Source organism: Anarrhichthys ocellatus, unplaced genomic scaffold (assembly GCF_004355925.1).
Source record: "Anarrhichthys ocellatus isolate YVR2014 unplaced genomic scaffold, GSC_Weel_1.0 scaffold19, whole genome shotgun sequence".
In the NCBI taxonomy this organism is placed as follows: Eukaryota; Metazoa; Chordata; class Actinopteri; order Perciformes; family Anarhichadidae; genus Anarrhichthys; species Anarrhichthys ocellatus.
Window position 1 is genome coordinate 3,210,353 of NW_022280049.1, and position 11,871 is coordinate 3,222,223.

The window sequence follows — 11,871 nt, forward strand, 5'->3', positions numbered from 1 at the left end:
AACGTCAAGATATGACATGGTAGGCCAACTTAACTGGTAGCTAGCTTTACTAGTTCATCTAAACTCTTATTGGGAAATCACGTATATGTAAGAGCTAATGTGAGAGTTAATAGGCACCTTTTTTACATTTTAATTATCCATTTATTTTACTTTAAATGCCAATGAATATCATTAACTGAACCTCACATATTACATAAGATGTATTTTATGGCTTTAATTAGTTTATGAGCATAAATAAGATTATAATTAGAAGAAACAGAGGAGGACATTTTAAGGGGCATTGATATAAGACAAAACATAAACCTGCACACAGAAAAACAAGAAAAAAAACATTGGTCACTTTGGACCATGATGACATTTGTAATCTGAAATTAATTGTTTACATGGATGTTTTACTGCAAATACAAAAACACATAATCCCTTGATATCCTTTGACCTATTGTGTATGCTGAGATGACTTAGGCACGTAATAGAGACAAAAACACACATGGCTTTGACTTCACCCACGAAAATCAAGACTTTTATTTCCAAACCATTTAAATAGTTCTATTCAACAAAGTTTCTAGAATGCCTTTCCTCTTTTTATGTTATTATTACTTATATGTGTTGTATTATGTAAGAAAACAGTATCTGTTGAAATTAGGTGTTTTTCATTGATGGAACACTTTTTTAAATTGAACTCCAGTTGTTGTGTATTCAAAAAGTGTCGGATCTCATTGTAAATGTGTCTGGTTCCCTCCTATGATGCATTTGCACAAAAATTAATATGTCATTGAATTCCATGAGACTAAAAACACAAGAGAACACAAATTCTGCTTTTTGCAATATAACATAAAGTAAACTGTTACATTGACACTGTTTGATTATCTTAATAAAGTTATTTTTAACATCGCGCATTTCAAATTCATGAACCAGTTCTGGAAGATCTATCTGGATTCTTAACTTCTGTAATAAGCAGCAATATTGCATCATAAACATATCCCACAAGAACTCCTGAAGTTCAAAGTTTGCTCATCTAAAAGTAAACATGTATTACTTAAACTGTACCTCAGAATCAAAAGTAAATGCACTGTAGAATGGGGCAATAATGATTCATTAATAATGGTCAAGTAGTATTTTAAAGGACACTTGTTATGCTCATTTCCATGTTCATACTTGTATATTGTATTTCTGCAAAAACATGTTTACATGTCAATGCTCAAAAAACTCATACATCATATTTTATGACTTATTGCAAAGTAACTAGTAAGAGTAGAAAGTACTAAATTTCCCAATGATGTTTATTTAGAATATATACAAAAAAACTAAAATAATACTCAAGACAAGTACCATTACTTCAAAAATATATTTAATTACTTTACTTTAGTTCATTTAATTTATTTAACTTTCAATTTGTTGCTTTCTGAGAAAGGCCGACACGACACAAAGTAATTTCTGGAGGTCATTATTATTATAGTGTCCTGCCACTGGCCACTAAACATCTTCTCTAAAGCAGGGGGAGGCAACATGCCTTGCTAAGGGGCACTTCTGACGTTGCTGAAGGAAGGGAAACCTCTCCTGCATCAAACCTTTCAGATGATCCACTGATTTCAACAAGTGACCTATGTGTGGTTTGCTTTTATTACTTTTTGGCTGCCACCACCCAAACCAACATCTTTGATTAGCTGGTTGTTTAAGGATGTGAGAGCTGATCGTTCAGTCACATTTCTCACCAAAACCAACACCCAAGGCTAAACAAGCTTATGCTAACTAGGCTACTGTTGCATTTTTAGTTGACTGAGCTCCATTTGCCTTTGTTGTGAAACGTAACCTATGAAGGACACATATTCTCCCTTAGAATAATGTTAAAGGCATTACAAGTTAGAGACCACTGTAGTCAGAATAACTTATACTTGAAGGCCTGGCCAGCAGATGCACCCGGCCAGCCAGGGCCTCGGGCGGCAACGTCATTATTTTTGGGCGTGGACGCAAGCAAGACGGAGGGCGATTGGTTGTCTAGCCGGTTGCCAAGTATGTACAAAATTCCACATTTTCTGTCAACTTTAACCTTCTTATAGGCAGTCTATGATTTTAACCATATTTGAACAAATAACAGCATATTTAGCAAACTTGAGATCGTTGGAATTTGATACAATTCTAAACACAGCAAGATACTAATATTGGTAATAGTAATATTCGAAAAGTGTGATGATGTTGAATAACGTGATTGTGATGCATTTTGTAACAGAGGCGATGCTTAGTTAAATCAGGCTTTTTGTAGTCTCTGAAAGGGGGTTAGTTCTAGAGGTCTGGCAACCCAGCGCAAGGTTTCAGCTGCATCACGTCGGTCTGGTCATACATACTCCGGCGTGTGGTATCTACGTTTGTATCAGGTACATTCATTTTAGGTATATATCGTTATAAATCGCCTTGCCTAAATACAACGTCAACTTCGCATGCTCTAATAGCACAACATAGCTACCGGTGTGTATATTATATTATAATTTTATACCGTTAGTTAGCTAATGCTAGCGCGAGAGCTAGCTAACAGTTAACGCTAATAACATGGCGCCGGGTGAAAGGGCCGCTTTTGTTCTTGTGTCTGGGTGCGGTGGTGAGCGTGCTGTGGGCCACGCGCATCCTGTCGATAATGAATGAAATACTAATTACAGATTCATAATGTGGCTTCTGCGAACTCTTATAAATGTATAGAAACGCTTCAACACCAGAAATGTTGGCGGAAGGAAGTAACGTAGCTACATATTATGTTGCTAAAGTTAGCTGGTCACGCTAACCACTCCACGTTCGCGCTTTTTATGAAGTAGTCGTCTTTTTTTAACGGGAAAGTGTTGGAAAAACAAAGCAATTCTGATAATTGATTGCGATTTATATTTGTAGATAATACCATTCTTTGTTGCACGGTAAAGCCCAATGATAGACTTTTTATGTACTATATACTTGCTAGCAGTATCAAACTGTCTGTAGATGGCGCTGCTAACTAATGCTAAAGCACGTTTAACGGTACGGAGGCCCATGCGACTCGCATCAAGGACGACGCGTCTATTGATTTATTCTTTTGGTACATTTTAGAAGGTACATTTGATTAAAGTAGTGTCTGCAATGTGTACACGTTTCTTAGTTCTGGTGTAAATGCATTATCTATATATTAGTATGTGCTATTGTCTCATACTTGTAATGATATTGGAGTATTTTTCTTCAGGGATTGTGACATGGCTGATGAGGGATATGTAGTACGCATCAGGGGGCTCCCTTGGTCCTGCTCAGTGGATGAAGTACAGAGGTTTTTCTCCGGTAGGTATTTATATCATTTTTTATATCGAAGTATTTCTGTAATTAATGCATTTACAATAGATTTGATAATGTACATTACATATGCAGAGTGCAAAATCATCACCAATGGAGGCGGCATTCACTTCACCTACACAAGAGAGGGGCGTCCCAGCGGAGAGGCATTCGTCGAAATGGAGACCGAGGAAGATCTGAAGATTGCAGTGAAGAAGGACCGAGAAACTATGGGTCACAGATATGTCGAGGGTGTGTGAAACTGCTTACAGATAATGACTAAATTGTCTAAACTTTGTGATGTGATGACTGACTGTTGTACATCCTGTGATACAGTTTTTAAATCCAACAATGTCGAGATGGACTGGGTCATGAAGCACACCGGTCCAAACTGTCCAGAAACGGCAGGAGATGGGCTCGTCCGGCTCCGAGGTCTTCCTTTTGGCTGCAGCAAGGAGGAGATAGTACAGTTTTTCTCAGGTAAAAATAAACCTAGCTCAGCGGATAGTTGTAAAACTTCCTCAATGTAGAGTTGGTTTCCTTTTTATTTCTTTTCTCCATCTTCCTTTTCTCGTTTCCTTTCTGCTATGGACACTTACCAATTCTTGATTTTACAAAGAAGTCAAGATGCAATTAGAAAATGATTATAACTAATGTATAGTATTACATTATAGAACAGCAAACTTCATGTTTTTGAATTTGTGATCAGTGAGGAATTGACGCCAGAAAAGGAAGCTAGTTAGACTTTAAATGGAGGAATTATTTAAAGTTAAGCTCAGGGGCAGAATACTGTTATGCAAACACCCTTTCCCATCTTTGCTCATCATATCAATCATAAGCCCGTTTTAATCACTTTTTTTCTCTTTCATTGGGTCCGATGTTGTAAGGCGGCATAATCACATGTTTAAGTTGTCTGTGCCAACTGGTAATTTACTAATGATGGAATGGGTCCAACTCATCTCTGAGTAGACGGTCTCTTACCCCAGTATCATTGTTTCTCCCTCCCCCTCTCTCCCATTTACTCACACCCTTGTCTTTTTGAATGCATCATTCTTACACACACTGTTGAGCAAGTTTTAGATTAGTTCCTGCTGAGCCGTTAGTAATTTTAACTCATGTCACCCACCAGGATCTTTCTCTCTCTCCATCAACACACCAGTACTAGCCCGATGTCCCACACAGTGCCCCTTTCCATATTCTTCCTCTATCCTCTCATTTCTTTTTTTTATCCCCAAAATACAGTAAATATAAGTCGTTTAAATAGCCAGTCACTGGTTAAAAACTGAACTGGTATGTGTGATGATGTATAGAGTTTTCCATGAGTTTTCTATCTCTCTCTCTCTCTTTAGAGAAAGTTCTCTCTGTGATTGGGCATGTGATTTAATATGTCCCCTGCTGGGGTTATCTGTCCTTGGGTTGAAGGGTTGGAAATCGTGCCAAATGGGATAACATTGCCGGTGGACATCCAGGGGAGGAGTACGGGGGAGGCCTTCGTGCAGTTTGCTTCACAGGATATAGCTGAAAAGGCTCTAAAGAAACACAAGGAAAGAATAGGGCACAGGTGGGGATGGTTGGTTGGTTGGCTGGATACGTTGCTTTTCTTATGGTGTGCACCCTCAACATCTGAACCAAATGCAAATCGGACACTACATTAATCTTAGCTAATTCAAGCATATTTGTAATGTTAACCACAAACGCATACACAAATTGCAATGTTAGACTGAAATACGGCACACATTCACACTGTTCAATGGGAAGATTAGTGCTTGGGCACCATTCACAAGTACGACACGAGTCGCTAACAAGAGTACATGCTTAATTTTGAGAACAAATGGTGTCTCAGCACTAAACATCAGTCCAGGTTGATAACTGGTAAGGAGTCTCCCTGGTGGTAAAATCAGAGGGCCACTGTACACATGGATCTGGAGCCCACTGTCACAGGTAATGCTTAGAGTGAGTTGTGCAGAAGGGCTGGAGCCCTCTCTGTCCCTCTAAACCAGGACCATCGCTGTCATGGCAAGGACACAGGACGCTTTATTGAATCAGTTATGTAACTTAACTTCAGGTAACTATAAGAAAAGTGTAAACGTCAATAAGGCCCTCTTCAATCTGGAGCTTAATTTTTGCTACTCAGTTAATAAGTTCTTTTTTTATTTACTGTTATAACAACTAGCATCAAGCACTCAAAGATATTACTACCTATGGACTACACCATGACAGCATCTGCATAGCCCAGTTGCATCAGTGTTGAGCAAATGCAGCCTTGCCTGGGCTGGTTCATTCCCCGTGTCCTCATTGTGGTATCTCTATGCTCTCAGGTACATTGAGATCTTCAAGAGTAGCCGTGCTGAGGTGCGGACCCATTACGAACCCCAGCGGAAGCCCATGGGCATGCAGAGACCCGGCCCCTATGACCGGCCCTCGGGTGGTCGCGGCTACAACATGATGAGCCGAGGGGGATCCTACGACAGAATGCGTCGCGGAGGCTACGGAGGAGGAGGTGGTGGAGGAGGAGGAGGTGGTGGAGGAGGAGGAGGTGGAGGAGGTGGAGGAGGAGGAGGAGGTGGGTGTCAAGTGGACTGAAATCTGATTTAGTAACAGTTTGCAATTGTTTCAGATAATCACTCGCCCTATATCCCTTCATGCCAACACTGCGCAATAGAATTAATGCGATTAAAATGTAGAGTCCTCATAAGATTGTGTTTTAATCTTGATTACGAATGTTTAGGTGTATCGGATGGACGATATGGTGATGGCGGCGGCGGTGGCAGCGGCTCTTCCTTCCAGAGCACAACAGGCCACTGTGTCCATATGAGGGGCCTGCCCTACAGAGCCACAGAGACGGACATCTACAATGTAAGTCGGAGGAACAGCTGCAAAACATCTGCATAACCACTGGATTGCTGAAACTGTCGTCCCTCTGTGCATATTGCAGATGTTCAGCTCATAATCTTACACTAATGTGTTCATGTCTTAGTTCTTCTCGCCATTGAATCCGGTGCGGGTCCATATTGAGATCGGCCCAGACGGCAGGGTAACCGGGGAGGCAGATGTAGAGTTTGCGACACACGAAGATGCCGTGGCCGCCATGTCCAAAGACAAAGCTAACATGCGTGAGTTTGAAGTTCGTGGTTTTAACCACTCCCACCCTGCGTATGAGCTTTCATAATGTTGGTTAATGGTTTCTCTCCCTGCACCCGCAGAGCACCGCTACGTGGAGCTGTTCTTGAACTCAACAGCAGGCGGAAGTAACGGAGCCTACAGCAGCCAGATGATGGGTGGCATGGGTGAGTTTCAGTCGTGGAGGTTGTGAGACTAGCGGCATTAGTTTGTTTGAGGGGGGAAATGCATGCACTAAACAGTACAGCGTCTATGTAATAGTTGGGATTCTGTAAGTCCTCCTGAACCGGATGTGGTCCGTCCTCTCTACAGGGAACCAGTCGTCTTACAGCGGTGGCCAGCTGAGCTCAGGGTACTCTGGTGGATACAGCAGCCAGGGCAATATGGGCGGCTACAGTGATTACAGTGAGTGTCAGCTGTGTTATAATAGGTTTCTTCTACATCCACACCAAAGGTCTACCTTTTCTGCTCTAATACCACTTATTTAATGCACTCTCAAGTATTACTATGCACCACAGCGAACCCTGAGAACAAAACGTTGGCCGTAGATTTGTTTTTGCATGAAATGACATTCATGCATCGTGTTTCTGTGTACGACTCCTTGAGGAACTCCTCGGTCCTATCGTTTGTATTCTCTCTCTTGTTAGGTAACCAGGGCGGAATGGGAAGCAGTTACTATGGCGGCGGAGGAGGAAGCAGAGGCTCTATGAACGGACTGAGCGGGGGATGGGGAATGTAGATTGTTTTCCTTAATTTGATGTTTTTTTTAAACTCAGCATTTTGCTGGAAGGACTGGAAATGCAAGTCTCACCTAGTAAACATAGGGTAGGGTCAGGTGATGAAAACATTGAGGGGGTAGGGTTTGTATTTTTTTTAAGTGGATGATCTTCAGAGAGAAGTGAGATCATCCGGTGTCACTAAGTGTCAGAAGCGCTGTTTGTCTTCCCCTTTGCTCACAGATTTAAATGTTCATTACAAGGAAGTGTGCTGTTTGTGTGTTATTGTTCTCCATAAAGCTGTCTGTCCCCCGAGGTTAACTCATCCTGTGCTGGTGGCGTTAACACTAGTTTCAATGTCTGAGTGCATGAACAAAACAAGAAATCAGAGCGTCTGGTATCTTCTGATGTTTAGACCTTGTTCCACCTCTACAGAGTGTTAAGACGTTAATCAGGTTTGTCGAGGGCGAATGAATTTCAAATCCGCTGACGTGAAGGTTTCTACTGCTTCAAATGCTATTTGTATTTCCTGTGCACAAAGTGAATAAACTAGTCTGGAATATCTAATTGAAACAAGTATTGCAAAAAAAAAAAGAGGCTTTATTCATTTATCAAATACCTAGATACAAAACTTTTGGTCACCATCCCCAAATTAATTCAGAAAAAGGCTTTGTAGCAGTTGACACGACACACAGCCCTGTGGTAAGAATACATTCTAAAATAGATTTCACATTCTACAGTCATTTATACAATGATTTTGCATAAATGCAGCAGTGGGGCCATAGCTGTAAAAATTGAGTAGATGCGTGATAAGTATGAATAATAAAGAAGTACAGGATCACAATGATCCTCAGTAACCAGTGTCTTTGCTGGGACCTAATCTAAAATCACGGTTTGAATTAGAAAAACTACACTTTAAAGGGTCAGTTTATCAAGTACCAAATTATTATTCCAGCCCAAAGAAACATGAATCACATAAATATCCTAAATTTCATCCTTTAAGTGAACTCAAGCCGCCTCCACATAGTATCCATAAACTATTAGCTCATCCCATCAGTGTTAAAAGGTGGCGCCCCTTATTTAATACGGTTGAACTAATGCTCCTGAATTTCAGGCAATGGTGTAAATGCACCAAATCACATTTCCATAAGATTTGATGACATTCTTCTGACACAAGTACTTAATAAAAACCATAGTGGGTGAGTATGTGCAGTGTTAGAACGCTCTTGTAGAGGGACATCACAGCTCGTGGATGTTCTGTCAGGAAGCTTTGGAGGAGCTTCTCTGCAGCAGGAGGGCGTGGCACACATCGCACACCCGCACAGGCCGGGGGTAGGACGGTAAGGCCAGCTCGTTGCTGGAGCAGGTGTTGCAGTAGATGTCTCCACAGTTTCTACAGTGGTGCTGCAACATACAAACACCTCATTGACGTTTGCTGCGAAGATGAATATTATAGAAGTACAACTAATATGAAAAAAAGAAGAGGCTACCTTTCTGCGTGCGATGGAGAACTCCTTCTCGCAGTGCTTGCATTGAGTGGCCTCATCGTCCTTCAGCCACGCGTGGCCCTGATGGCGGCAACGAACATACAAGATGGGACATGTCAGGATCTTTTATCAATTTTACAGCATCAATTGTACAAATACACCATTCTTCACATTGTACCTTCAGAGCTTTGTTGACCTCCTTGAAGTCCTCCATCGTGAGTTTAGACCTTTGACAGATGAAAGCAACACATAAACCTCATGAAATGGTACACGCTTTAACGAAGAAGACAAAAAGATGTTAAAAGGAGAAGTACTGACTGGCTGAGGTGCTGCCCCATCTCCTGCAGAGCCTGCTCCTGCTGCCCACATGTCTGCTGCAGCTGCCGCTTCTCGTGCTTCAAATCCTGCAGCTCCTGCACCGCCGGTTCACAACAAACAAGAACCAGAACATCACAAGACTGCACAGGATTAGCAAGTCTTTGCTTAGTCACTTTAGAAAGACCTAAATTGGATTAATGTTGTTTTGCTGAGTCTGTTGAACCAGTTGAACTACTGCAATTACGTAGCAAATATTGATTCAGTACATATGGCATATTCAAACAGAAACCACTCTTGAACTGCAGCATCTAATGCAAATAACACATGAATTAAAGTCATGATAAAGAAGCCCTTTTGTCAAGTGGTTGTTTTGTGCCTGTGTGTGGAGGTTATACAAACTATTCTCCTCAGTTCCTGGGAAATCAAATTGTACCGCACAAATTTATGAAGACTTCTGCATCGGGAATTTAGACACCATGTATAATCCTCTCACACCGTTTTTCATTATTTGAAAAGAAGACTCCACTTCCAGAGCTGAATGACCCTAAACCCTGCTGGGTGAGTAAGTGAGACACTGACCGCGTGAAGGCCCTGGAGCTGTTGCAGCTGTGTGCGGAGCTCGGTGCTGTTGTCCTGCTCCTGCTGGAGAGCTTTCTGCAGGCTTTGTCTCTGTTCCCTCTCAGTGCGCAGCTCATTCTCCAAACCCAGCCTGAGAACAGAGGAGAGACAATTTAACAACAACCATCATAGCAAAATGTCAACTTATTTCTTCTTCAAAAAAATAAAACTGATTACTATTAATTTAGGAAAGATACGGTTAATTTGCATTTTGTGTAAAATGAAAATAGAGCACCTGAGGAAATCTGTGTCTGCTGCATCTGTCCCCTTCAAAGTGATGACAGAGTGCTACAGTGTGATACTTTAAACTGGTAACATTGTACCTGTCTATTGTATTTCATCGAGTACTGACAATATATTGGTATTTAAAAGTATTATTTAAAAAGCACTAATTTAAACAGAAAACAATGATATAAAGTCACATTAGTAACAAATTCAAAGTTATGAAAAACTGGAACGGTAGAATAAAGCACCTGGGGTATGCAGTGTGTGTATATATATATATATTAAAGGATGTGAGCTCCTCAGTCTGGCATTAACTCATGTTAGCCAAACTAGTGCAGTGTTTTAAATCTCATCTTGAGCAGAACTTTTATAGACTGGTGTTTCTGTGTTTTAATTTTGCCTTTTATTCCATGTGCAGTACATATTTAAAGTCATGTTGTGCTTCCGTGTAACGCCTTCTGTCGTAACCTGTGTGTGTCCAGGTCAGTCAGTTGTCTCTGCAAAGCGTCCACTTTTCCTTCCAGCTCCACCCTCATGTCTTTGTCCGACTGGTCACTTTGTTTGCGCTCTTGCTCAGAGTTCTGTAGTCTGTGTGAGGCACATAACAGCCAGGGAGAAGAATATTACTTTAAAAAAACGAATATAATTTTGAAAACAGACACATGCACAACACACACCTCTGCTCCATTTCCACCATGGCTCTCTCCATTTCATCCATCTTCTGCTCCAGCTGCACCGCCTCCGTCTGCTTTTTTTCTGCCACTCGTTGCGAATCCTTAAAAAGAGCCACAGGGGTTTGTATTAATGCGCGATCTGTCTGAGTGGCCGTGCGAGACAAAAGAAAAAAAGGGTGCATTCATGCGTGTCTACCTGAGCTTTGTGGAACATTTGCAGGTTAAGGGTCTTGACTTGGTCGAGCTGGAGCCGCAGGGCTGCCAGCGTGTCCTGTTTCTCATGCGTGTCCTTCTCCAGCAGCCTCATGGCCACCTCCATCTCCTGCTTCAGGCCCACCTGGAGCTCCAACTCACGCTCCAGCTCCTGCATATGCAAACACACAAAAGGCATGAGTCTAATCAGTGCAATAAAAACAGCAGTGTGGCTTAAGTTCCTGCTAACAGGAGACCATATGACTCATCACCACCCACACTGCTGGCTTCTGTCTAACTATGCATGAAGACTAATTGTTATTTGCCACATGCATGACGTATTCTAGTGCTTTATATAGCCGGTTGATACCTGACCTGGCGAATGCGCTTTTCCTCCTTATACTGCTTCCAAACCACGTTGTACATCTCATCCAGGCCCTGTCGAGTCTGTTTGTACGTCTCCAGCTCCACCTGGCTGTCCTGATGGGCTGACTGGACAAACGACAACAACACATTATACAGTTTGAGTGTTTTTTTTCTAGATTAGGAGTGATTTAGTTGCCGTTACTTGTTGTAGTTGCGTTCCGACCTCTTCCTTTTTCTGGCTGGACTGCAAGATCGTCTCATTCTCCTTTCTGAGCTGTTCCTGTTCTTCCCGCAGAGAGTTGATTCTGTCCGTCGCTGCTGTCAGCTGAGCAAAAACAAAACACACGCCGGTGACGCACGGCTCACGTACAAAGATGCTGTGTTGACATTAGAGGGGAATGGCTTCTTTTAAGACGATTGAAGCCTTCTTAAAATGTGTCACACACAACAGATCACACGCACAAAGAGAGAGTCTGACCTCCTCTACAAGTTTGCTGTTGGTCTTCTCTATAGAGTCCATCTTGGCCTGAAGGTCAGTGACGGTGCCACTCAGGTGACGATTTAACTCCTCAATGTAGTGCTTCTGATCTAATATGGCTGTCATCTTGGCATCACTGAAAGAGAAAGAATAAAGCAATTTAGGGGTTGAGCGTGCATTGGGTCGGTTCAAAACATGATAAACAGCAGCGAAGGCGAATCTGAAAAGCAGGCACTCACTCTTTTGGTGTCTCGCTGTGGGCAGTGTCTTTCAGATACAGGGAGAAGTCAATGACTCCCACCTGAACGGGGGGAAGAGAAAGTGATCACCGTGTGCGCTCGATGATTTGTCTCTCAAAAGAGACAAATGAGACGTGACAGCTGGGATGTGAAGGA

At 42.0% G+C, this 11,871-nt stretch overlaps 2 protein-coding genes across 2 annotated transcripts in view; one reads left to right on the forward strand and one right to left on the reverse strand.

Moving 5' to 3' along the window:
* Positions 1 to 2,296: 2,296 nt before the first annotated feature.
* Positions 2,297 to 7,691, forward strand: hnrnph1 (heterogeneous nuclear ribonucleoprotein H1). Its single transcript, XM_031857928.1, has 11 exons — positions 2,297 to 2,372; positions 3,200 to 3,291; positions 3,379 to 3,534; positions 3,619 to 3,762; positions 4,705 to 4,843; positions 5,601 to 5,782; positions 6,011 to 6,138; positions 6,260 to 6,395; positions 6,486 to 6,569; positions 6,715 to 6,807; positions 7,050 to 7,691. Exons 2-11 carry the CDS (start codon positions 3,210 to 3,212, stop codon positions 7,139 to 7,141), a joined length of 1,236 nt encoding a protein of 411 aa, XP_031713788.1. The 5' UTR covers positions 2,297 to 2,372; positions 3,200 to 3,209; the 3' UTR covers positions 7,142 to 7,691.
* The window catches only part of rufy1 (RUN and FYVE domain containing 1), a 6,735-nt gene continuing 1,470 nt past the window's right edge, over positions 6,607 to 11,871 (reverse strand). Inside the window, exons 6-17 of the mRNA XM_031857925.1 lie at positions 11,716 to 11,777; positions 11,477 to 11,612; positions 11,222 to 11,323; positions 11,008 to 11,124; positions 10,637 to 10,804; positions 10,444 to 10,541; positions 10,235 to 10,354; positions 9,503 to 9,632; positions 8,924 to 9,018; positions 8,784 to 8,832; positions 8,609 to 8,686; positions 6,607 to 8,522 (exon numbers count right to left, since the gene is read on the reverse strand). Of these exons, the coding sequence (XP_031713785.1) occupies positions 8,379 to 8,522; positions 8,609 to 8,686; positions 8,784 to 8,832; positions 8,924 to 9,018; positions 9,503 to 9,632; positions 10,235 to 10,354; positions 10,444 to 10,541; positions 10,637 to 10,804; positions 11,008 to 11,124; positions 11,222 to 11,323; positions 11,477 to 11,612; positions 11,716 to 11,777 (1,299 nt within the window). The 3' untranslated portion in view covers positions 6,607 to 8,378. The remainder of the gene's footprint in view (positions 8,523 to 8,608; positions 8,687 to 8,783; positions 8,833 to 8,923; positions 9,019 to 9,502; positions 9,633 to 10,234; positions 10,355 to 10,443; positions 10,542 to 10,636; positions 10,805 to 11,007; positions 11,125 to 11,221; positions 11,324 to 11,476; positions 11,613 to 11,715; positions 11,778 to 11,871) is intronic.

Bases quoted from the DNA above. Each gene is read 5' to 3' on its own strand.
- hnrnph1 (XM_031857928.1), top strand. From the start codon at position 3,210: ATGGCTGATGAGGGATATGTAGTACGCATCAGGGGGCTCCCTTGGTCC. The intron at 3,292-3,378 runs GTAGGTATTTAT...TTACATATGCAG, and splicing joins AGTACAGAGGTTTTTCTCCG to AGTGCAAAATCATCACCAAT. The intron at 4,844-5,600 runs GTGGGGATGGTT...CTATGCTCTCAG, and splicing joins AAGGAAAGAATAGGGCACAG to GTACATTGAGATCTTCAAGA.